Source organism: Pygocentrus nattereri, chromosome 4, assembly GCF_015220715.1.
Source record: "Pygocentrus nattereri isolate fPygNat1 chromosome 4, fPygNat1.pri, whole genome shotgun sequence".
NCBI classification, from domain to species: Eukaryota; Metazoa; Chordata; class Actinopteri; order Characiformes; family Serrasalmidae; genus Pygocentrus; species Pygocentrus nattereri.
Genome location: NC_051214.1, coordinates 41,014,230 through 41,038,804, shown reverse-complemented (window position 1 = coordinate 41,038,804; position 24,575 = coordinate 41,014,230). Strand labels below are relative to the sequence as shown.

General features: G+C 38.6%; 3 protein-coding genes across 3 annotated transcripts in view; 1 reads left to right on the top strand and 2 right to left on the bottom strand.

Annotated features, from left to right (window-relative positions):
• si:ch211-140l13.3 (centromere protein J) overlaps positions 1-7,004 on the top strand; it is a 29,233-nt gene extending 22,229 nt beyond the window's left edge. Inside the window, exons 12-19 of the mRNA XM_017721716.1 lie at positions 1,128-1,188; positions 1,416-1,504; positions 1,656-1,796; positions 3,229-3,330; positions 3,421-3,561; positions 6,278-6,362; positions 6,459-6,579; positions 6,693-7,004. Coding sequence (XP_017577205.1) covers positions 1,128-1,188; positions 1,416-1,504; positions 1,656-1,796; positions 3,229-3,330; positions 3,421-3,561; positions 6,278-6,362; positions 6,459-6,579; positions 6,693-6,882 — 930 coding nt within the window. The 3' untranslated portion in view covers positions 6,883-7,004. The remainder of the gene's footprint in view (positions 1-1,127; positions 1,189-1,415; positions 1,505-1,655; positions 1,797-3,228; positions 3,331-3,420; positions 3,562-6,277; positions 6,363-6,458; positions 6,580-6,692) is intronic.
• Positions 7,005-10,505: 3,501 nt separating this feature from the next.
• On the bottom strand, positions 10,506-13,378 carry ttll2 (tubulin tyrosine ligase-like family, member 2). The gene is made up of 2 exons (XM_017721746.2): positions 13,164-13,378; positions 10,506-12,404 (listed from the first exon to the last, which is right to left on the bottom strand). Exon 2 carries the CDS (start codon positions 12,385-12,387, stop codon positions 10,648-10,650), a length of 1,740 nt encoding a protein of 579 aa, XP_017577235.1. The 5' UTR covers positions 12,388-12,404; positions 13,164-13,378; the 3' UTR covers positions 10,506-10,647.
• A 1,049-nt stretch (positions 13,379-14,427) lies between these two features.
• Positions 14,428-24,542, bottom strand: unc93a (unc-93 homolog A). The gene is made up of 8 exons (XM_017721718.2): positions 24,370-24,542; positions 22,906-23,087; positions 21,909-22,138; positions 21,339-21,464; positions 19,254-19,471; positions 16,632-16,767; positions 15,102-15,233; positions 14,428-15,018 (listed from the first exon to the last, which is right to left on the bottom strand). Exons 1-8 carry the CDS (start codon positions 24,457-24,459, stop codon positions 14,723-14,725), a joined length of 1,410 nt encoding a protein of 469 aa, XP_017577207.2. The 5' UTR covers positions 24,460-24,542; the 3' UTR covers positions 14,428-14,722.
• Between the last annotated feature and the right edge of the window lie 33 nt (positions 24,543-24,575).

The following is a 24,575-nucleotide window of genomic DNA, read 5'->3' as shown; positions in this document are numbered from 1 at the left end:
TATTTGTCATTTTGTTATATATACAGACCTTCATTTAATTTCAAGCCAAAATAGCTATTAAATATATTATTGATTTTTCAGTGTAAGGAAAGCAGAAATATATACTTAACAAAAATTTACACAGAAGCCTCAACAAGAAACAATAAAATATTATATGCAATGCTTAGTATTTAGTTCAATAGTGCCCACTCTTTGCCTTTATTACAGCTTCCGTTCTTTTCAGTAAACTCACTTTCAGTTTCTCAAAGAAATCTGGAGGGATATTTTTCCACACCTCCAAAATTCAGTTTTAGAAGTTAAAAGTATTTTCTGCTTATCACCATCCCAATAATCCTAAACACATTCAGTGATGTTGAGTCTGGACTCTGGAGTGGTCAGTCCATTGTTCACAGTCCAGCAGCTTCTTTGTTTGATTTGCAAATGTTCTTCGTTTTGGTCTGTTTCCTTTTCTCAGTGAGGACTTAAAGACAGCTACACATCCTTTCAGACGCCTAGTATTGTCTATTTGATGGTGTAGCAGATCTTGCACATTTGTTATGAGTCTCATTTTCTCTGTAGCTTTTAATTCATTTTTGATCTTCAATTTCAGAAACCTCTCTATTTTTCTTTTGGCTTTGGATTATCTTATATCAGACCTCCTCTAAAACAGCTCCATAAAATTTTTTTAACTGGTGTCACAATTGGCCCCTCCCAGTCCTCCATGTGCTTTTGTTTTGTTTTGGTCTTGTCCATGAGCTTTCTTTGTTTTGATTCTTCCCTGTCCTGCCCCCTTGTTTCTTGACTCCGCCCTTGTTTGTTCTCATCTGTTTTATCCCTGTGTTTTTCCCTAGTTGTTGGCTGGTCTTTGTTTGATCTTTGTTTGATATTGTTTGGTGTTTGTTTATTCTGGCCTCCGTTGTGTTTTTTTCTGTTTTCCTTTTCGTTATGTCTGTTCCCCAATCTCTCTGTGTTGGCTGTCTTACCCTGGACCGTTTTGACCCTGATTATGGATTTTCCCTTTATGAATCTCACTCATCTCAGCGTATGCGTCCATTTCATCACTCCCCCACGTTACAACTGGAAAGTAAATAAATAAAGGGTGGTCTTTAACTTTTAATAAAGTAATGTATTACTTTTTATTCTCATAGACCAATGGAAACTCCATTATTAATGGTCAAGAGAAGAATGAGAGGAAAAATCGTTCTATAAGTAAGTGGTTTTTTTGTTTGTCCAAGCATTATAGTTTCACATTTAAATAGAAAATGTATCATATATACTATATAAAAGTATATCTCAATGCATGTAGTGTAGTAGTCTATACACTACGATTATTTGTTATAAAAGTCTTTAAGGAGTGGAGGCAGTGTGCTGTTGGACATGCATGATCAAATTTCAGTTGTTTAGGCTGATCTTATATGTCATCTATTTTTCAAAAGGAAGGGACTCCTCAAATTCAAGGGCGTCCACAGCCTCTCATAGCCCAGCTGAGAGTGATACAGTTCCATCCAGTAATTATGGAGGAAAGGTTTGCTCTACCACCTTTAACTGAACCTTTACATCTAACTCATTCTGGATCATGTCCTGAGAAATATCAGGTTTAACAAGTTTAAGATATAGTGAGTGTTATATTCAGCTCAGATGTTTTAGTGTTGAACTCTCTGTGCCTCTGTGCTCAGGGCTTGTGCCGGCCTGCAGAGAGACAGATTGGGGTCAAAGGTGACTGGAGTAAGAGTTCTATGCCCGAAAGTATACACAGTACTTCAACAGGAAAAACTACATCTTCTGAGTCAGAGCATGGATCTGCAGACATGATGGAGGTATTGTCCAGTGACTCACACCCAATACATAGGTGAATAGGACAAGAGGAGTTTCTTATGAGTAATACTGAAACTGTATAGGCCCAAATTTTTATATTACTGCACTGTTCGTGCTCACTGTAGTTCAGATAATAGGTTAACAGAACATAAAACACAGATTATTGTTTTGTAAACTTACTACTAGATGTTCAGTGAAATCAGACTTTTACAACAACCAGGTTACTAATTTTACATTAAAACATATTAGAACATGTTTTTACAGTGCACCTTAACTAAAACCTGCTTTCATTTTTCTGTTCTGTTTGCTTCTATTGTATTTACAGTAATGCTCCAGCAGTAACTGAGGACTAATATACAGGCGCAGACAAATATTTGAGCACCCTCTGTGAAATTTTTTATTGGATTTTGCAAGTGAAAATAATTGAATACATGCTCTACAGTGAACAATATGCCATTTTCTGTACAATTGACATGCATTTGTTGAGTTTAAAATATTGAAAAGAAATCAAACATGAAATCTAAAATGTGCTACATTTTATGCTTTTTCTGTATATGTTTTATTGCATTACAATAGTCGTGACAGTCGTGGCCAAAAGTTTTGAGAATGGCACAAATTTTGGTTTTCACAAAGTTTGCTGCTTTAGTTTTTTTAGAACTTTTTGTCAGATGTTTGTATGGTACAATGAATTACACCTATAAGCATTCCATATGTGTGTTAACTTTTTATTGACAAATACATCCAGTTTAAGCAAAGACGTAATATTTACAGTGTTGACCCTTCTTCTTTAAGACTTCTGCAATTCGCCTTGGCATGCTGGATATCAGCTTCTGGGCAAAATCTTGAATGATGGCAATCCATTCTTGCCTAGATATCCTCCAAGAGCAACTTCTCCCAACAATCCAGGAGCAATTTGGAGATGAACATTGCTTTTTCCAGCATGATAGAGCAGCATGTCACAAGGCAAAAGTGATAACGAAGTGGCTTGGCGAACAAAACATCAAAATTTTGGGTCCATGGCCAGGAAACTCCCCAGATCTCAGTCCCATTCAGAACCTGTGGTCAATCCTCAAAAAGAGGGTGGACAAACAAAAACCCAGAAACTGTGATCAACGCCAAGCACTGATCAGGCAAGAATGGGTTGCCATCATTCAAGATTATGCCCTTAAGCTGATATCCAGCATGCCGAGGTGACTTGCAGAATCCTTATAGAAGAGTCAATACTGTGAATATTAAGTCTTTGCTTAAAGTGGATGTATTTGTCAATAAGAAGTTAACTCACATATAGAATGCTTATAATTGGGCTTCAATATACAATATAAACATCTGACAAAAGGTTCTAAAAAAACTGAGGCAGCAAACTTTGTGAAAACCAAAATTTGTGCCATTCTCAAAACTTTTGACCACAACAGTAATTGTTATGTGTGATTTCAGGCAGGTTTATTAGATCCTGAGTCGAAGAGCTGTTACACCCGAGAAGCTGTCGAAAGCAGTAAAGCTGTGGTCAGAGAAGAGATACGATATCCAGATGGTAAGGTAAGTGGGGCTACTGATTTTTTTAGTTGGAAATATAACTATAATCAAATTCTGTCATAACTCTTTTTCCAAATGCTTTGGATCCTACAGATAGAACAGCTTCTCTCAGATGGTTCACGTGCCATTGTTTTCCGGAATGGAACTAAAAAGGAAATTGGAGTGGATCAGAGATCTGTCACAGTAACGTTCTTTAATGGAGATGTTAAGCGCACACTGCCTGATGGGACAGTGGTACGTACTGAAAGGTCAGAAGGGAGAGAGGAGGAAGCAGCATCTTTTTCCTAATATTAGTGAGGCCTTTTTTAAGTTCAGGCTGCATATTACAACTATTCATGTGATTATGTAGAGGTAGGTGATATGGCAAAAATATTACAATACATCATGAAGTTTTCAGGATACACACTGTCACAATGTTTATTTTTTCAGACATCTAATCGGAATAGAAAAAAAGATCCAATAATGTTATATAAACACAATGATTTTTGTTCAATATCTGGCTTACTGGATTGCACTAAATCCAGTTAAACAGGACTAATTTTGCTCTCCTTATAATGAAACATGCACTTAGTCAGTCTTCCATGAGTACTGACGATATGCACAATATGTTCAGAAACCTTTATCATTATGTAGGATGCAAGCAGCCTCTCAATTTACACCTTCTTCATTCCAGAAAAGAGTTTAAAAGACGTTAAAACATTAAATTTAGTTGTTATTTCATTTACCATTTACCTTTTGGAAATGCACAGCAAACTGTCAACTTCACCACATAAAATCAACATTTTTGTCTGTAATTTTACATGCTCTGAGTGTTACTTGTGAGAGAGGACAGTAACACTACTTATCAGCTTAATTTTAGCCACAGATAACAACGAGGCTCAAGTTGGTTTCCAGTCAAGAGACTTTTGTTTAGATTTTCTCATTCCACCTTAAATGATGCAGTAGTTACATTCTGGTGCTTCAGGCATTATAATAACTGCTGTACCATTAAAGGTGGAACAGGGAAATCTGGACAAGAAGCTGGGGAATAAGAAGCTTACTTCAGCTTCATCAAAGAACATGAGTAAATGTTTTTCTGAGTATCTCTGCACGTAAGAAACTTGTTCTACAGGATATGATAGTGTTTTACCAACATGTTGATTTACATGGGATTAATATAACCTGAGGTCATTTCTAAGACTTGGTTTATTAAAGGTAAAGGTGACTGAATCCGTAATGATTACATTACCCATGTAAAACTAATCCAACCCAAATAGGGCTTTACAGGGAGAAAAACATTTATAAAAATAGTGGGTTTCCAATCTGCTGGTGGAGAGGCTGCTTGGGGCCAGCAGAAGGAGGTTAAACGAAGGGAATCAAATTGTGCTCCTGCTTGTTTGGTATGAAAATCTTTGCAAAATATAAAGCATGAAATATTGGATTTACCAGCTTTTGGAAACATTCGTGTAAATTCTGTGTGAATTCTTGTGAAAACAATAAATATCTGCAATAAAACTGACCATTTTTTTTAACACCACTACTGACTACTCAGCTAGAATGGTCTTGCTTTGTAAACCAGAACCTGTTTAAAGTGATTTGGCTTGCACTGTTTCTCCAGACAACAAGTGGTGAAATACTATCAATATCCTTCAGAGCATGTCCAGAATTGAGAAATGCGCAATTAGTTTATGTGTTAATGTCATGACGCAGCAAATGTAGTTCCTCTTTAGTGCTTATTTTGCAGAGCCTGTTTTACTCTGACAGTTACTTTACTACGTAAGAGGAAGTGGTTGCGCTATAATAATTTTGTCAGTGCCACAGATTTACCTGGAACACAGAGGCGTAACTTGTAATGTTTTATTAAATGACTTAGGCAATGTAGATATAAACTAAGTAAACCACACAGTCTACAATTACAGCCTGTGGTCAGTCTGTTTCTCTGCATACTTTATCAGCCCCTATTAGCCTGTTCCTCAGTGGTCAGGACCCCCATAGAGCAAGTTTTATTTGGGTGGTGGATCATTCTCAGCACTACAGTGACACTGATGTGGTGGTGGTGTGTTAGTATGTGTTGCACTGGTCTGAGTGAATCAGACACAGCAGTGCAGTTTTTAAACACTGTGTCCACTCACTGTTCACTCTGTTTTTCATCAGTTGTCACAGGACGCTGTTGACTTGGTGGACTTTTTTCAGTCCAGCAGTGACTGTGAGGTGTTTAAAAACTTTAGCAGCACTGCTGTGTCTGATGCACTCAGACCAGCGCAACACACACTAACACACCACCACCACATCAGTGTTACTGCAGTGCTGAGAATGATCCACCACCCAACTAGTACCTGCTCTGTGGTGGTCTTGTGGGTGTAGACCATTGAAGAACAGGGTGAAAGGGGGCTAACAAAGTATGCAAAAAAACGGATGGACTATGTTAAATGAAATGTAAAAACAAACAGGTGTATTTAATGAAGTGGCCAGTCGGTTTATACTGTAATAAAATGTATTGTAAAAACAGTAATAATATTAAATTATCTGTTCATAGTTATTTCTTGTTGGCACTTGACAACTGTGTTGTATATGTGGGGCATTCTGAATATTGATTTTGTTACATTATTATGTTATGCAGCCTTCTCTGCTGTTTTATATAAAAAACTGTCAAACATTTTACTTACTACAAATAAGTTTAAGCATATGAAGCTGCACAGCACTAACATCAGATTGCAATCAATTCATGTATGTATTCCAACAAAAAGGTTACTGAAAACACTGACTCCAAATTAGTCTTGTGTTATTGTACATTAAGAGAGCCTGAATAAGCATTTCAGCATAAACTCCTCGTTTAGCCCTTGACTGTTTTAACAATTAATTAACCAACCGCAGCGCATGACAGCACTCCAGTGACATCTGGATCTTCAACTGCATGACTGTTTTCTCCTTATATAGAATGAGTGCTGATTCAGTTATTTTGTCCTTTTAGGTGTATTTTTACTCTGATGCTCAAACAACTCACTCCACTTACCCCTCTGGTTTGGAGATTTTGCAGTTTCCAAACAACCAGAAAGGTTAAACAACTCTATACAGCCTGCCGTGTTGATTTATTTTTATTAGTCTACATGTGTGAGGACGAAAGCATTTTGAAATGTCTTGTCTTTCCTTAGAGAAGCATTATCCTGATGGTAGGAGGGAGATATTTTTCCCCGATGGGACTGTAAAGAACCTGTACCCTGATGGCCGGCAGGAAAGCGTATTCCAAGATGGAACTGTTGTCAAGTTGTCGAAGTAATGCTTTTGAAGACAGATGCTGATTTTGTAGTGCTTATTTGATTTCTCTGTGGTGTAAAGTGAGACAAACTAATTTTGTGATGCATTATGTTGTTGTGCTGTCTGTACAGAAACGGGGAGAAAACAGTGGAGTTTCCCAATGGCCAACGAGAGATCCACACCCCCCAGTACAAGCAGAGGGTGTACCCTGATGGCACTGTTAAGACTGTTTTTCTAAATGGGAGGCAGGAGACAAAATACTCATCTGGACGAGTTTGTCTTAAGAACAATGAAAGAGTCATTATAACAGACAAAAAGTGAAGTACCAAAACTGGAAATACCGTTGAAATATGCAGGAACTGACCATTTTATTAAATGTGGTTTGCAGTGTGTGTTAAATCAGAATAAAAGAAGTGCTTACATTGTTTCATAGACACATGATTCCCCAACTCTGTTTTTTAAGACTGCTAAAAATATCTTTTGACATGGTGTGAACTTGAAATATAGCACCTTGTCCTCTGTTTGAACTCAAAGGATAAAGAAATTGTATCTGCCAGTATAAACTAAACCTATTTCACTTTACAGTTTACACTTTACAGGTATCAGTGAGAGTTTTATGTTGCCCCAAATAGCCTATTACTTTTCAAGCTGTCACATGACATGGAGTCTTCCTCTATGCACCAAAAAGACTGATACTGCATGTAGGCGAAGGCACTTTGTGCCATTACAATGTTCATATTTTAACAGACCAAAATGTTTCTGAAAAGTATATAAACATGGTTTCTTCTGAAATCAAGGAGATTACAGGAGAATTCCATAGATTTTTCACAATTTCTTTGTAATTCATTTGTTGAAGTTGATGATTGTAGAGAACCTAACCTCATCTGAGTTTGTTACAGTGGTGCTGAGAAGAGTCTCAATGTACACAACACAAATATACAATTTACTGTCCAAAATCAGAATCAGAATACTTTATTGATCCCAGAGGGAGATTGCAGTTATTACAGTTGCAACCATTTATGTAAAAGAATAAACACTCTAATAAATTAAAATAAAAAAGAGAAATTTGCAATATGCACACATGTAAATTCTTACGAATGCACTAAGTGGTAGTGGCTGTGATAATAAATATGAAACATACTGTATAAAGCAGTTCAAATTATTGCACTTCTGAGTTACTGTATATTGAGAGAGGAGTTATAGAGTTTATTGGCTACAGGTAAGAATGACTTACTGTGGTGCTCTGTGGTGCAATTCGGTAGAATGAGTCTTGCACTAAATGTGCTCCTATATCTCATCACTGTGTCATAGAGTGGGTGGGAGTCATTGTCCATAATGGCCTGCAGCTTAAATCGGCTTTGTGGATCAGTTTGTTGAGTCTGTTGGCGTCTGCCACCCTCAGCCTGCTTCCCCAGCATGCAACAGCATAGAGGATAGCACTTACCACTACAGACTCATAGAAGATCCTGAGCATAGTCGGACAGATGTTGAAGGACCTAAGGCACCTCAGAAAATAGACGATTTTGGCCCTTCTTGTAGAGGGCATCAGGCATCAGTGTTCTTAGCCCAATCCAGTTTATTGTCAATATACACTTATATATATATATATATATATAAGTGTATATTGACACTTTGCTTTTGTGTGCCTTTACTTCATAAAAGTGCATAAAAATACATTTTAGGCCAAAGCTTTGTCACAAAACTCTTATAAAACAAACTCTCAGACATCAGGCGGTGTATTCATAACCATTTCATGTAATAGCTTTTTGTAAGGAAGCTTTTAAAAGTGTTATACTCTTCAGGCATCTAGTTCCTATCCCCACCACTGTGAACAATTCTGAGTCAGGAAGATTCTCTAGACTGGAGCATTTCGCACCAAACCACTCTGAATTACTTTGTTTACATCTTAACAATTGAAGTATGCCAAAAATGTTTCAAATCATTTTTCCCCTTGCTGCAAGAACAGCCTCTACTCTTCAGCAATGGCTTGACACTAGTAATATTTGGCAAACAAATTTGTCATTGGCATGTTTGTTACGCATTGGGAGAACTGTTTGACTGAAACGGACTCCATTTCCCAGAACCCTCTGGGAGATCATATGACTATGCAACATCCCTCTGGCTGGGAATCCGAAACGAACTCCATTTCCTATGATACACTGGACAGTCACATGACTTCTGACAAATCTATCAGAGATCACAGTCTAACTGTTTTCACCTGTGTTTCATTATATTGTTTATGAGATCAGCTTAGTATATAAGCCCAGGCTTTAGTCAGCTTCAGTGCAAGGTATTGCTTCCTGGTGAACTTACTGAGTGTTTATTCTGATTGGATTACTCTGTTTATAGACCTGTGCTTTGTTCGTTTCACTCTGTATTTTGCTTGTCCCTTTTGTACCGTTGCCCTGGATTTTTGCTCTGTGTTTTTGGAATGTATTTGCCTGCCTTTCAACCACGTCTTCTGCTTAGCCCTATTGTTTTGTTTGACTGGTGTTATGAGCACCATTGTGATCTTTCTCTTGTTTAATAACGTTTTCGCCTTGTGATGATAAAACTAACTTTATCACTTTCATCTGCAAGCGTCTGAACTCTGCTGACTGGTTACAGTGTTGGCCTTAGGCTCATTTGCAGCTGTTTTAGAGTGTCCCATTCTACTGGCTGTGCTTTTCTGTAGAGATTATAAGCTATATGTAATGTTAGGAGTCTTTCCCAAGGGCTCTTATTGGTGTAGCATAGTGTGTTTGACCAGTCCTGGAATTGAACCTCAGTCTGCCATGTAGAAGCAGTACCATTACCCACTATGTTGCACCAACTGATTACATAACAGATTTTAACATCTGTGAAAAGTGAGTGTGCCATTATGTAGCTGTATTCACTAATGAGTAGGTATGAAAACTTTTTGACATGTAGGCCCAATCCCATTTCACCCCTTGCCCCTACCACTTAGCCCTTACCCCTCCATTTTGCGTGTTCACGCTTAGGGGTAGGGTATCCCAATTTTTGTTGAGATAGAGGGGTGAGGCGAAGTGTTGGGGCTACATGGCCCTCCAAATGGAGGTCATGTAGAGGCTCACTCCAAACAGTGTTATGAGGGAAAAAAAAGAAAAACCGACAAGATGACTGCACAATTATTATTCTTAGTTTAAAGTCGAATCAATGTATTATGGTCCTCTTCATAACAAGCATTAAATCACTAGGAGTATGCTAATGTCTTGGTAGCTAGCTAGCTAGTTTACCCATTCCCGTTCCACCTTAAATGTGTGCCAGAGTGTAACTGCTGCACCATTTAAGGTGGAACGGGAAAATTAAAACAGGAAGATGGCGAATACCTGCCTTCAGCTTCATATCTCTGAAGAATTAGGAGTGGGTGATAACAAAGAATCACCTACAGAGCACCACTAGTAGCTGTTAATGAAGTAAGCGCTCTTTTGTATTTGAGGTTTGTCCCATTTCGTAGGGGATGATTTCAACCATTAGCCCTTATAACTCATTTCCAAGGGGCATGATGACTCTCAAAACAAGTGGGAGGGGTAAAAACAAAAAATGGAACTTGGCCTTAATGTAGTCTGAAATGTATTTGGTCTTCTTATGTTATAAGCACGGGCGGAGTTGGCTTACTCAGTAAATGGAGGCAAGCTACAAAATTGGAAATAGCCCATAGTATCCATGTTTTTAATGTAAGCAAAGTGATATTACATAAAATATATTGTAATTACTGATTACAGCCATATTATTTGTTCCTACAGCCAAAGTCACCAGACATTTTTAAAAATAAAATATCTGCATGTGTCAATTTAAATGCTAGCGGTACTGTCATTATCAGGATATGACTGTGTCAGCTGAGTGAAAACAATCTGTATAATTCCATGGAAATGGACCAAACACAGATAGATTAAATGATCAAATGTCACTTTTTTGAAAAAGCAATAGAAAATCGATCCAAATTGTTAATAAGATGTTTATTACACATAAAAAGTCCTACTGTATTACAAATAATATTAATACATCCCCAAGGCTTGTCCTGCCAGAGACCCAGCTGGGAATATTTTCCTTCCACAAGCATTTTACATGAAATGCCAGGACTATTCAGCTTGAGGAGCAATATTCACTCAGAAGTGGGGGGTTTCTAGGACCCCAGAGTAGAGATGCAAATTTATTTTTTATGGCTGCACTGCTGTCATTGTTCTCCTTCCTTCTTTTCTCTTTGTGTACACAAGAGAAGGTAAGCTGACTCATGAGCTGATGTACTTCATGCAATACAGTCTTTACATCCAGTGTATCCTGTGAAGCTTTCCAAGTGGCCTCATTGAAAGGAAATGTCAGTATAAAATCTCCCACACGAAGGGACGGTGTGGTCATTTCATGAGTTCCTTGATCCCATGAGAACCTTGGGGGCTTGTACTTGGGGGCATGAATGGCAGGTAACCTACATGCATGTGATGAGCAGCGCCTAATTATATCCCTGTGGTCTTCAAATGACTCTTCAAGTTCAGACCAGCAGGTGGGGCCCTCCACTTGTAGAGGACTCTTTTTTTTGTTTCCACTAACAATGATGGTCTTTGAATTCTGACAGGCTGGATGAAGTGTAGAGCCTAGTGAATTTACGCTTCTCTCCACTGACGGGCACACAAGATTTTCTGCATGTAGAGAATTTAAGCTGGACTGCCTTTGCCTCTTCTTTCCAGACACAGACTTTGGTATCAGAAATGCTGCAAGGCTTTTTCTCTGTGAGGATGGGCTACCTAGACAGCAGGTTCGTTTGTGTCTTCGTCTAAGACATCCTCGCTGTCTTAGACCATCTACCTTCCTGTAATTCATCAAATCGATGAGATCATTTATAACTCCTTTTTTGACCACTATATCAGCAGGACAGTCCAGAGAAAGTGCAGGGCTGTAATTGACCTCCAACAGCCAAGGTTTCAAGTTGGAATCGATGAGGATATCAAAGCCAAACAGCTCCAGGCAGTTGGGGCTGGACGGAATGGAAGAAGCCATCGTGAGCAGGGTCAGCGTCACTATGTTGTTGATCTTTTGCCAGAGCAGAAGTTCGTTGATGCCTTGGCTGTGAAGGAAGCTGCGGAATTTGCTCAAGGTCCACTTACATCCCTGACCTACCCTCTCTTTATCTGTGGTGTAAAATGGACCGAATTTGTTGATGCTGGTGTTCGTCAGGTGAGAGAACAGGTTGTCAAGAGATGCTAGGTTGTATTTCTCTGTTGCGAAACGCACCAAGCCCTCCTGGTGCATGTAGATCGTGAGAGGACAGAAGCTTTTCACGCACACGTAGATCCTTAAGTCAAACTTGTAACCTGAGATTAGAAGAGGGTTGCTTATATATTTCTGTACAATTACATGAGAATTGTAAGCCAAGTGCTTGATGTCATCAAAGATAAAGATTCCTCTTCCTCGGGAGAGATCCACCGGTTTACAGATCCAATATCCCGGCTTTCCAGCGTTCTCCACACGAGTCTTGGTATACACTTCCAGGAACTTGATGTAGTCATTCGGGAGGATAAAGGCCGTGGGGCTGAAGCCATACAAAGCAGCACCATACGTGCCCCTCATTCTTCTCAGGTTGCGTGCCAGATAGTCCTTGCGTGCAATTCTTGTCATTTTAGGGTGATGGTTCAGCCTCTGCCAGGGTAAAATGTTCTCATACTCAAAGTTGCGGAAGGCTGAGGTGCGCCAGTAGAGGTTCCAGTCCCCTTCCACCTGCTCGTGTGGGTCATACTCTTCCCAGCCGCGCTCCAGCAGCACCTCCCGCACCACCTCCGGAGTGTTTTCATGGAGCCGAAACACCAGGGGCGCAGAACCATTGGTGGCCATTGAGGAATCGCCCCAGGCTTCGAATGGCAAAGCGACCAGGCAAGACGGAAAGAACATCCATCATTTTAAAAACTAGTTCAGCAAACCGCCATAATGAAAAGAAGAAAAACATGATTCAATAAATACTGCCTTCTACCTTACAAGGTTACGTTTATATGTAGCAATAAAGTGAATTGTTCTGAAGTTTCCAATTCACCCATTGACCAATGAGTTATGCCAAGATCTAAACCAACTTCGTTTCAGCAGTATCATATAAATGGTGTTCACAAGATATTGACTTACTGTGTCAAAATAATGTTTTAGCGTTCAGTAATAATAACTTATTATCCTAAAAAAATCTTAAAATTGAATAACTTTAATAAAATTGATTTAATACACAATTTTAACATAGTATCTCATGATTTTGAGAAAATATATATAATTCAATATTCAATATATTAGCTCAATATTTAGAAAAAATAATCACTGTGAGACATTAAGTCTATATTTGGACAAAATAAGTCATTGTTTAGAGACACTACGTCCATATTTTGACATATAAATCAACGACAAATAAGATTTTTTAACATTACAAATTTTTAAAAATCTTGTTAAAAGGATTTGTTGTGCATTTGCGTATCTGCATATGTATTTGCATGTATAATTATGTGTAAACTACGTATTAATGACAAATACAGGGGAAATGAATAATGTAAGCGATGGAAATCAAACATCGAAATGAGCCAAGATGTTTAATAATCGCACTCAAATACTTCAAATACAGTTATTTTACACACCTGTCAGAGGTAAGACATTCTGGAACGTTCACTGCAGGACTCGTTCACCTCCTGCAGCAGCGCTGCTAACGTCAAGCTCTTCACCTGAGCGGTTCAGGTCTGGCGGGTTTCTCCTCCTTCTCTCTGATCCTCTGTGGTCTTCCATCGTTGCCAGGATACCAATCACGCGCTAGTGCAGGTCGTTTTTTTCGTTGCTATGGTAACGGCATCACCTTTCAGTTTTAAAGCCAGGCGGCGTTTTATTGTTTTTCCTTTCCTTATTCTGAAAGCTCACATTCACAAATCCCCCGCCTGAGGCAGGACGCTGACAACCAATCCCAGCGCAGGAGCCGAGACTTCGCTAGCCAATCACGACCCAGGAGGTGCTGCTGGGGGCGGGACCTTGGCAGTTTGACGCCAAAAAGTGATGTACGTCATTGTTTTTTCTAACTGAAAACGTTTTAGCAGCTGCTAACAATGTGTTTTTGTTGTCACGACAAAAATGCGTCGTTATGTTGTTGATTTTTTCTGCTGTGTTTGTATTTTTTACTAGAATCACCTTTATTTGTTTTGAAGATTTAAAAGGAGTGTGTGTGTGTGTGTGTGTGTGTGTGTGTGTGTGTGTGTGTGTGTGTGTGTGTGTATATATATATACATATATGTATGTATATATAGCTTCCACGCTTCGCTTATCGGCGATCCACTTGAAAATTTGCATGTCATAAAGTTAAATGTAAGAGTGAAAATAAAGCCAGTCATGCAGAACATTTTATTCAATATTTTACACCTACTACATCACTAAAGTCAGTCGGTCTTGTAAAGTTTTTAGAAACCATGCCTCAGACACTGTAATATATATACACACCACTGTAAATGTTGCTTTATTTGAAACAAATCAACGATGCTAATTTTCAAGCCTAAACAACACAGTAAAAAATGCTAGAGAAATCTTTCTTTAAAGTTTTATGAATAATTAATATTAATATTGACACACAGGCTGATCCAAAAGCAAGTTTATCAAGCCCTGATGAAGGAGCTGTTACCACTGTTACTCATGCTTATACAGATCACTGCTGGTGACACACATCCGGTATAAAAAAAAAAAAAAAGACATGGCCATGACGTATTAACGCATAGATAATTAAGTTGTGGCTATGACTTAGTAAGGTGTGGGAGAAAGATCACTTTACTGTCACCATGCATTATTTTTATTTTTACATGATGTCACATCAGGGCTCTGTAGGTTTACATATTGAGCAGTACAGATCACACACCAGTGGCCTTATGAGACTGATAAAGTGAGCATTTTATTCATTTAGATCATTTTTTAATCAAAATACAAAAATGGTAATATATCATGTTTCACAAACAGCAATATTAACACTTCACGCTTTTCATTACACACACTATTCTTTACAAAATGAGGTAAAAGGAGGCCACAAGTAGAAAAATATCTAGAAAAAAATCGGTTTTGTTATAAAACAAGTTCCAAAGTGCTGTAAAAATGAAATCTAAGACTTCTGAACATTAAGTCATTCTTATGTTTCCAAAAACCCAGAGGCCAGTTTAAGCTTTATGGCCTACAGATTTGTCTGAGCAATAATGTTCACAGTCTCAGGCATGTCTTTATGGCTCTTCTTCTGTGGAATGTTGACAATGACATTCACTTGTGCTGTGGGATGCTTGTACTCATTGTACTCGACCCAGAAGTAAGTCACCATGCTCAGTACCAGAACTGCTATTAGAATGTAGAGTTTGGTCGACAGGCAGATGAATGTGCTGTATGCAAAAGCGATCACAAAGCCCAGAGACTCCCACATGCGATAGTTGGCGAATGCTGCCTCCTTGTGTTTAGTGAAGAGAGTGGCGTAGAGTGCTGCATGGGGAAATGCAAAAACAATGAGTTCATCACTGACTTCTCTGAAATGGATAACATTTGTTGGTGGTTCAGACACTTACCGTTGGTTTGTGTCTGCCATACAGCATCTGCCACACCCCAAAGTGCAGGGAATACAAAGAAGACAGGGAGCTGGTCTGGGTGAGGCCTCCAGAACAGCAAGGCAAGCACAGAGCTCAAGTTTATTACGGCAGCTGTGAGGAGGAGGAGAGGTGGTGAATTTTTTAAATGAACATCACTGTGACCACCACCCATGCTTCCTAAAGGTATGCTTGTCTGTGTAGTTCTGTCCCCACTGTGATCTGCAACGTGTGGGAATGGGTTGGAAAAACTCCAGTCCAGTAGTTGGGATTCACAGTCAGTCCACATTGTAATTCTGTGCCAGTTCAAAACACACCTTAGCCAGGTGTGTCAAGGAGCCCATGACCTACATTTTTCACTAATGACATTTGTGTGGTTCTAGAGTTGCCACTACAGCCCTATAAAATTCCTGGACACTTGGTCAGTAGCTTGCCTTTTACTAAAGTTAGTGGACAGATAGATGTCAGTTCAGCTATAGAACCTGATCTTCTCAGTTGATGGGCTGCTTAGTGCCTAAACATATCAGCAGTGCACGTTTACCAAAATAATGTCCCTACATTGAGGGTGATTTGACCCATTCTGGATCCCTGGAAATCATTTTTGCCTGAAAAGGAAACCAAAAATGTGAACATTTCAGGAAAATCCTGGACAGGTGGCAGCTCTAGTGGGTTACACAGGCTGTGCCTTTAAACTCATTAAGGCAGTTGTATGCAAAGGTTTTGACACCCTTGGTCAAACTATGTTGTTGATTTTCTAAGTGAAAATAAGTTAATGAATCCTCCACAGAGAAAAAACGTCTGTATGTTATAATGAACACACACACACACACACACACACACACACTCACACACACATCTTCTCCCTCAGGGTCCTGGGGGGTGCTGGAGCCTATCTCAGCGGTCATTATAATAAACAATTACTGTTCATTTGATGATTTTTTTGTTGTTGCTGAAAGCAACAAGGAAAAAGGAAAATAGGAAAAACAAAGTAAAAGCAAAATTGCAATAAAAAAGAAAATGTGTGATAAAATCTGCAGAAAATGCTATTTATAAGTTTGCCTTTAATGTTTGTTAAAATGTGTCAACTTTCTTTTACTTACGAAATTAACAAAACGTAATCAAACTTTTGCAGATGGCTGCACATGTAAAGCATCTCTCTTGTGATTGGCTACTCTCTATTGTGCCACATTTAAAAATAATCCAGGTTGAAATTCTCCTAATAGCAGTAACACTTAGGAAAAACATACTGGAGGCTGAATGGGCAGTTATATGTAAATGAGTTCAGTGAGTTCAAAACAGAATAATTCACAATTCAAATGGACTTCCATATGCATACTATATAAAGTTTAATTTGAAAAACAGGTAAACTGGGTGGTTTTTTTGTAGTTCAACAATTATAACAGCCATTTAAGAAAGAAGTGCAACACAACAAAATTGTGGCTTGGCGGATACTCCACATAACAGGTATTAGCCACTCATTTATAGCCACTATGCCCAATCAGATGGTCTTACCCAGACAAAAGAGGGCAGTTCTCCCAGTGTATTGAGCCAGCCTCCCGAAGATGTAGGAGCTCAAAGAGTTCACAGCACCAAAGCAGATCATCACAAAACCAACAAAATGGATTCCTAGAGCACAGGTCACATAGTTCTGCAGGGGAAGATGGAAAGACACACTTCAAGTTTTCTAAATTCTCCAGGTTTGTGAACACAGTCTGTTATTTAATGTTGCCAACAAAAGTGTTTTATTGCTTTTTGTATCAGCACTTGATTATGGCAGCTTTTGCTGTTGATTATGATAACTCATTCTTCTTCGTTTAGAACATCATTGTATTTCAGAGTAAACATACATCCACATAAGAACAAGATACCATGTCTTGATATGGTTAGGCCATAATGCCACACTGTGTCACCTCTCTTCTTTCAATGTTAATTAGAGGTGAATGTCATCTGGACTTAGTTCTTCATTTTCTTTATGGTTTTACTCATTTTTTGTGGGTTTCTACATTTGTATATTTTTCCTGTTTGTAGTCGTAGGTAGCTTGTAGGCTTTATCAACTCTAAAGCTGCCAGAGGTGGACAAAGTACACAAATCATGTACTTGAGTTAAAGTAAAGATACCCAAGGTAAAATATTAATCCAGTAAAAGTAGAAGTCCTTACTCTAGACCTCAACTTGAGTAAAAGTACAAAAGTATTTGCCTTCAAATGTACTTAAGTATCGAAAGTAAAAGTACTAAAAGAGTAATTATGGCTCTGATGTCCTGCTATCATTTTTATAACACGACTCGCTTCCTGAACTCATTTTAGGTGAAAATCCTACAGTGTCTCTCTTGGTAAACCAGTCTTTTAACAGAATGTCATTAATTAGTGACACTGAGGTCTATTAAAATGATCATAAGCACAAAACACTGAAGTTAAACAGTTTCCATCAGGGAGAACCGAGTGGCTCTGAAATCACTTTTACAAACAAGCAAAGTCTCAGTTTAAGATTACTTTGTAACTTAGTTACATAGTTGAATAAAAACTTGCTTTAAACTCAGGATCACAAATAAGTTTTCCTTCACTGTGTTGATCTGCAGGCCTCTGTTCATAAACATAAACTAACCGAAACTAATTTACTATAAAATGAAAGTTTTTGTATGAATTCAGAGAAAAAGAAATATGCCAGTCACGACTGCATATGTGGACATATTTCTATATTGTGGTCTATTTACACAAAGTTAGGTTAGTTCCATCATTTAGGTGACGATTGTGCTCCCAAATGTTTACGCTGCTGCACTGATGTTGAACCGTGTGCTTGCACTGGGTTGCTATGATGCTTTGAGGTTCTTTTATTTTGACATGTTATGTTTTTATACACAGAAAAACCAAAAGGAACGGCAGATTTCTCAAAATGTAGTGGAGTAAAAAGTAAGATATTTGACTTTGAAACGTAGTGGAGTGAAAATAAAAAGTCGCCCAAAATGGAAATACTTAAGTACAGATACACGAAAAAACTACTTAAGTACAGTAACAAATTACATTTACTCAGTTACTGTCCACCACTGAAAGCTGCTGTCATACTGCATTACTGTTTATCAATTTTTCCACCAGGGTGGGTGATTTATAGTTCAGTGAACAGCTAACATTAGCTAGATAGCTGGCTTTTTGAGCAATAAGCAACAATATGTTGAGTGAGGAGCAGTTCCTCCATTTCATTTTTTTTTTTTTCAGAAAGAAAAAACACATTAAACTGGCTCTGACCATGTCGCACCCTTTGGTTTTCTGTTGGCTTATGTTTCCAAACCTCACAAATTTGCAGGGTTAAATGTCACATAGGTAAACTCAGTGTAAAGCTAAATAGACCTCTGAGGTTGCGTGTTGTTTAATACTGGGCAGCTCCGGGTCTAAGCTTGTTTTCTTTATAGGAAAAACATGTATGTTGTTTTTGGAAAATTGTTTCATCACAAATAAACAAAAGTGTTTTGGTCCTGTGTAAATTTTCTCCCTGAATGTCACTGGATCAAAAAGCAGGGAACTGGTCATTGGGCTGGCTAAACGGTTAAAACCTCCAAAAAGTGTGAAGGTGCATGATAAAAAAACAGAAGGATACTTAATACACAGGGCTGAATTTAGCTCCCAATCCAGCCCTGATTCCAGCTATTGTTAAATAGACGAAATATGAATAATGCTACATACATGCCATAAGCTAATATTTATGTTTCATTGACAGTGCAGGAAAATAAGGCTGCTGATATACTGCAGCAGTGTCACATAATAATGCCAGTTATCAAATTGTACTGCTGACAAACCCACATAGCACTCAAAACTGGCTGGTTTGTGTGAGGTATTTTGGTGAGGCTGGCAAGCTTATGTCAAATCATTGTGCAGGAGTCTGCAGATGGCACGTAGGTAGCCCTATTCATATTTTATCTACTTATCTATATTTTAACTAGTTAATCCTATAATTCAGAGGACACAATGACATTCAAGGGAAAGATACACAAAGTTGTCATGCAAAAAATATTGTCTCATTCACATAGAAGCAAGGTTTAGTCATGTCCCAGTAAAAAGCCAGTTCAGATTAACCTCTGCTCATTTTTTTCAGTGCAGTAGGTTTGTCTCATATATATTTCATGAACACAACTCTACTTACCTTAGTATATTCACCAGAGAGAAAGCTTTGCTCAAACCCACTGTACATGGTCAAAGGAATGAGTATTAACTGCCTTTTATCTTTCAAAAGCCTAAAGGTGGCCAGAAAAGTGTTGCAGAAGGATTGACTTCCTTTGTTCTTCCGAAACTCCTTGGCTGCCTGTCCGTCAATGTTATCCAGGAAGATTGCGATAAGGGCCATGGCCAGAACGCCCACACCTGCAGAAGAATTGTTCAACTTAATTACTTTTACTTTAGACCAATACCTCCTTACCAAAGGCCTAGAGTGCCCCTGTCTGACATGTTTTTATGTTTTCGTGCCCTGAGAAAGCAAACTACTCAGCTCTTTAACAAATCTTTATGTGGTAGTGGATATACTTCAGGATCACGATTAGTCCCACAACAGGGAAATTTCACCTCTGCATTTTAACCCATCCGTGCAGCTAACATTATTGAACATACACATACTAGAGGGCAGTGAGCACACTTACCCAGAGCGGTGTCCACAGTGCCCAGGGAGCAGTTCAGGGTAAGGTGCCTTGCTCATGGGCACTTCACTCATGTACTGTCAGGTCAGGAGATGAAACCAGTGACTTTCCGGTCACAAGGCTGGTTCCCTAACTTTCAGCCCACGACTGCTCCCATAATTCTTCTTATTATAAACGAAACATAATTCCCAAACACATTCTTTCAGCTCAAGTATCCATCCATCCATCCATCCATTTTCTAAGCCGCTTCTCCATCAGGGTCACGGGGGGATGCTATCTGCTCTTTTATAAGAATAAGCAGAGAAGGCCTTTAACTACACAGGATAAACAGCAGGAAGCTCACCTCTAGAGATAAAACACCTGCTAACAGTGACCCTTGCAAACACACTCACCAACACCGCAGTAGATTACAATAAAACACACACAACACAACACATACAATGCAAACTAACAAACAACAACATTAACACAACTACAACAATCTATCCTATATTCTAACCTATAATCTTTTTAACGGAGGGGCCGGCATACACAGCTTTGCATACCACTCCCCTAAAGCCCTTAGTGGTAGGCGCCACTATGCTCTCACCATATGCTAGCCATATGGTTTTACACCAGATTTAAAACACCTATCAAACTTGCATTCCTAAACTTCTCTGGAATGCTACAGGAGCTACATGGGAAAATTAACTTCCCCTGTACATGACTCCAGGAATTTGCATAAGCCTGCCTCAGCTGAGCAAAGTGTTCTGGACAGGCTATTAAGCTTTATCAGATGGGTAAGACATGCTAGAGCTCAGCTACACATGTCATAAGCAAGACCTTGTTGTCAATGTGTGACCTAAAAGTGTCCAGTGTTCATTTTTCAGCTTTTGGTATGACTAACACGCGTCTTATTTTGAGCATATGTTTTAAAGCAAAAAATGCAGTCTTATAGGTGTTACTGATAAACTTGCATCCAGTGTTACAACAAGGACCATAACCCTCTAGGGGCCACAAACTCGCGTCAAATTCAATGCCTCTATACATGTTTTTCTATCTATGCAATAATACAGTGCAGAAACACGGTACAGATGTTTACTGAATCTGCGTCACCCTTTCGGTTCCATCTTATTATGAGATCATATGTGACTCACATCCAGTGTTAAGAGGCTGTGAACAGGGGCTGAGATACAAGTCACCTGCCTCTCACTGTGTGTAATTGGTTCATGTGTCCAACTACATTTTGTGCAAAACTGACCAGAGGACATTTAGAAAATCACTAAGGACTGACACATCATGTTGGAAACCCTTCATTCTTCATCTAGTCAACATCAGAGATGCATGCAAAATGGTGTGCAAAGAGTCTACAGCTGCTGAAATTGCTGCAGCCATTTTGCAGTGTAGCGTTGAAGGTAAAAGAGCATTTTGGTATGAAACATACAGGTATCATGTTAAGTGCCTTTAACAGCAAGTTAAGAAGATAGGCAAAAATCAAGAAAATGCCCTGAGACCCCAGAGGATTAACTCTATCATGTTAGACATTAATATCCCTGAGTATAGTATAATTGTGATTGGTAATGGCCATGGCTAAAGTGATGAGACTCACAACTACCTACCAATATAGCAGCCCATCAGTATGTTGACCAAGTTCTGCTCTGGCAGGGTGATGTTTCCTGTAGTTGTGAAGTTCTCGTCACAGAGGGCCGCACCGCAGTACTGCAGATTCTCCTCAGGGATTTCAGCTTAAGGCCAGAGAAAAACACACAGGACTTATAATGAATTGCCAGTTTAAGTACTTCTACCTTGTACATTCGCCATTTTATCAGAAACACCTGCGCACTTATATTCAATGCAGCCTCTCTGTTGTTGCACAGTTTTATCAGCCCCTCCTCTACTCTGTTTATCAGTGAAAAGGGACCACCAAAGGACCACCACTGACCTGATATGACACGGTAGAATACGTGGCACTGTATATCAGGCACAGCAGGGTTTTTGGCCAGGGTTTTTACACACAGTGTCACTTTATCAGTATCTATGAGGTTGGGGGGTAGGGTGCTGATAAATTGTGCAGTTGTATCTGATAAAATGACCACTTATATTGCATTTGGTAACTTGCAGCTAAGTAAATAATCACAACCAGGCAGAGAAACCAAGCACTGACTGTGTTGCATTTTGTTCTAACCTACCAACGTTAGAGTCTTGTCTAAATATGAGGGATGACATGAGGTTTCCCCACACGGCAGATGACTGAAAGATGAGGAAGAATATGCCAAAGTACTGGTTGATGACGTCCTGGCCTTTCTTGTTTTCTTTTTCTGCCTGGTCGTTTCCACTTATGGTGAGGTAGGTGCATTTCGCAGACCAAAGCGTAGAGCCTCCCAAACCCAGAATAGCAGAGGTGGTGATCAAGCTTGCCCTGCAGGTTTAACAGAACCCAGTAAGGTGTATTGTTTTTTTCATGACAGCACTGTACTGTAATACTTCCCACCAGTGAGCACAGCTTAACTGCAGGAGTTTGTACTTGTTCTTCACTCCTTATCATGCAAGTTTTACAGTAGTTACTGAATAATTTGTTGTAGTTACCAAAGAAGTTTTACTTTTAGTAGGAGAATAATGAGCCTGAAGTTGAAGTCTTAGACGTTAATGTAAGAATGTGGTCAAATAAATTCTTGATCTAACACACCTGATTCAACTCATCAACTAATTATTAAAGCCTGAGGGAGTGGGGTAAACTGGTACTGATAGCCAGGGCCGGCTCTTGCCTTAAGGGGCTCTAAGAAGGATTTTCTGGATTTCCCCCATCTTGTTAGCTGATGTATTATTGAATTAGCCACAAGCTGTCTAAATTATATATTTATAACTGGTTTATTGTGTATTGTTAATGATCAGATGCTCATTTGACTTACAACTTGGAAGTTATTTGAGGGGCCCCCTGGTGGACAAGGGGCCTTTAAAAGCTGTCACTTGCTAAGTAGAGCTGGTATTGCTGATAGCCATTAACTTATTTGAGTTATTATTTATTACAGTTATTATGTTTTACAGCGCACATATTAGTTATTACTTATGACACAACTCAAAAGTAACATCCCTGAAGTGTAAATGAGTCTCTGTCTGTAATGTGTTTGTCTAATTTAGATGATGTTATGCTTAGAAGTTTTCATGAGCATATCTGTCCACACTCACCAGCCAGGGAAGAGGTTGCCGAAAGAGTAGGATATGTAGCAGGCCATTGAGACAAAAATGGTCCATTTGCAGCCCAGATTTTTGATCATGATGGGAGGCAGAAACATGGAGGACAGAATAATGGTTCCATAGAGAACACTCAGTGATATAACACCCATACCATCTTCATAATTTAGACTGCTCTGTGACACAACAGACACAACAGGTTATTAATATCCATGCAAGTAGCATATCACTGATGGAACATCTCCATTTTTTGTTTTTTGTTTATACATAATTTGAAAACAGCTGCTGTTTACACTGTGTAGTTTTTTGCAAAAGTGGTCCAACAGAAATGGGCCTAAATGATATCGAATATATTATTCTTTTCATAGTAACTTACATAACCAGTAAAGAGTCATTTTTTCTTCTCCTTTAAAGTTACATTTGTGAAAATAAGGTTTCCTTAATACAGGAAAAACAAGTAATATCATAATTTTCTATAAATTCAAAGGTGATCTACAAATAAAGTTAGAATGAATGATCTATTCTTTGTTGATTACAAAGAATACAGAACTTTCCAAGAGAAGGAAAAATATTGTTAACTTTGAATGGAAGATTAAGATTTTGTCCATATAATTTTGGACCTTTTCTATTGTTCCGCTTTCATTAAATTGTAACACAATGTAAGTGTGATACACTACCCTTCAACAGTTTGGAGTCACTGATTTCAATAGAAAACTAATTTGTTGAAAATACAAGTGAAGTGGTTTTAATGATGCTCTTAATATAAACTCCAAATGATTTGGAGAAATCTGTGAAAAATGAGGGGATGTTAGAGGAGTTCAGAAAGATAAACTGAGCTGTAGATGATTCTACAATGACCTGAAAGAGCCATAGAACATTGACCATAAAGTACAATTACCATTCAGAGTCTATTATATTTGAAATGTGGTAATAAAATCTCAAAGCAGATAACTTATCTGGGAATTACTGTGACTAGATAATTGCAGTATATCGTTAATCTGATCATTTAGCAACTTCCTTGTTTTCCCAAAAAACATGAAATATCTTAACCCCTTTTTGTAGCAGTGGTAAAATGCAACTTCTTTTGAATGTTCCTTAGTTGAACTATACAGGAGTTCTCACCCCTATTCTTTCACCCCTTGCTGCTCGCAAGCAGATCAACAGAGTCACAACATTTCACACAAAGACTCAACATATCTAGTTACATGGAAAAACATTATTTAATCGTACTACCTAAACATTTCCAAGTTGTTGTCACTAGGGGGCCTGCAAAAACAAGTTAAAGTAGTTTCTGGTGCCTGGGTATCATTTCAATCTGCATAAGTTATTTTTGAATAAAATAAGTGATTCCAAACTTCTGAACAGTAGCTCGGCTGCATAATCAATGTGTTCTTCGGTTTTGTGTCTTTTTAAATAAACTGAAGAGGTTTATAAGTTTAGAGATTGGATGTTTATTACCTGTAGGCTCTGCAATCCTCCGTAGGCTGTGAACAAGAACAAAAATCCAAAAGACACCACGAGAATGTTTTTGGTATTTCGGTTTTTCATGTTGGCAGACTGAAAGTCCTGCAGCACAGAGAGAGTTAAGCCACAGCTGTGGTACGTTCAGCTGACGTGCATGTGAATTTACATTGCTGACAAACTTAATATATCTGTCTCACGCT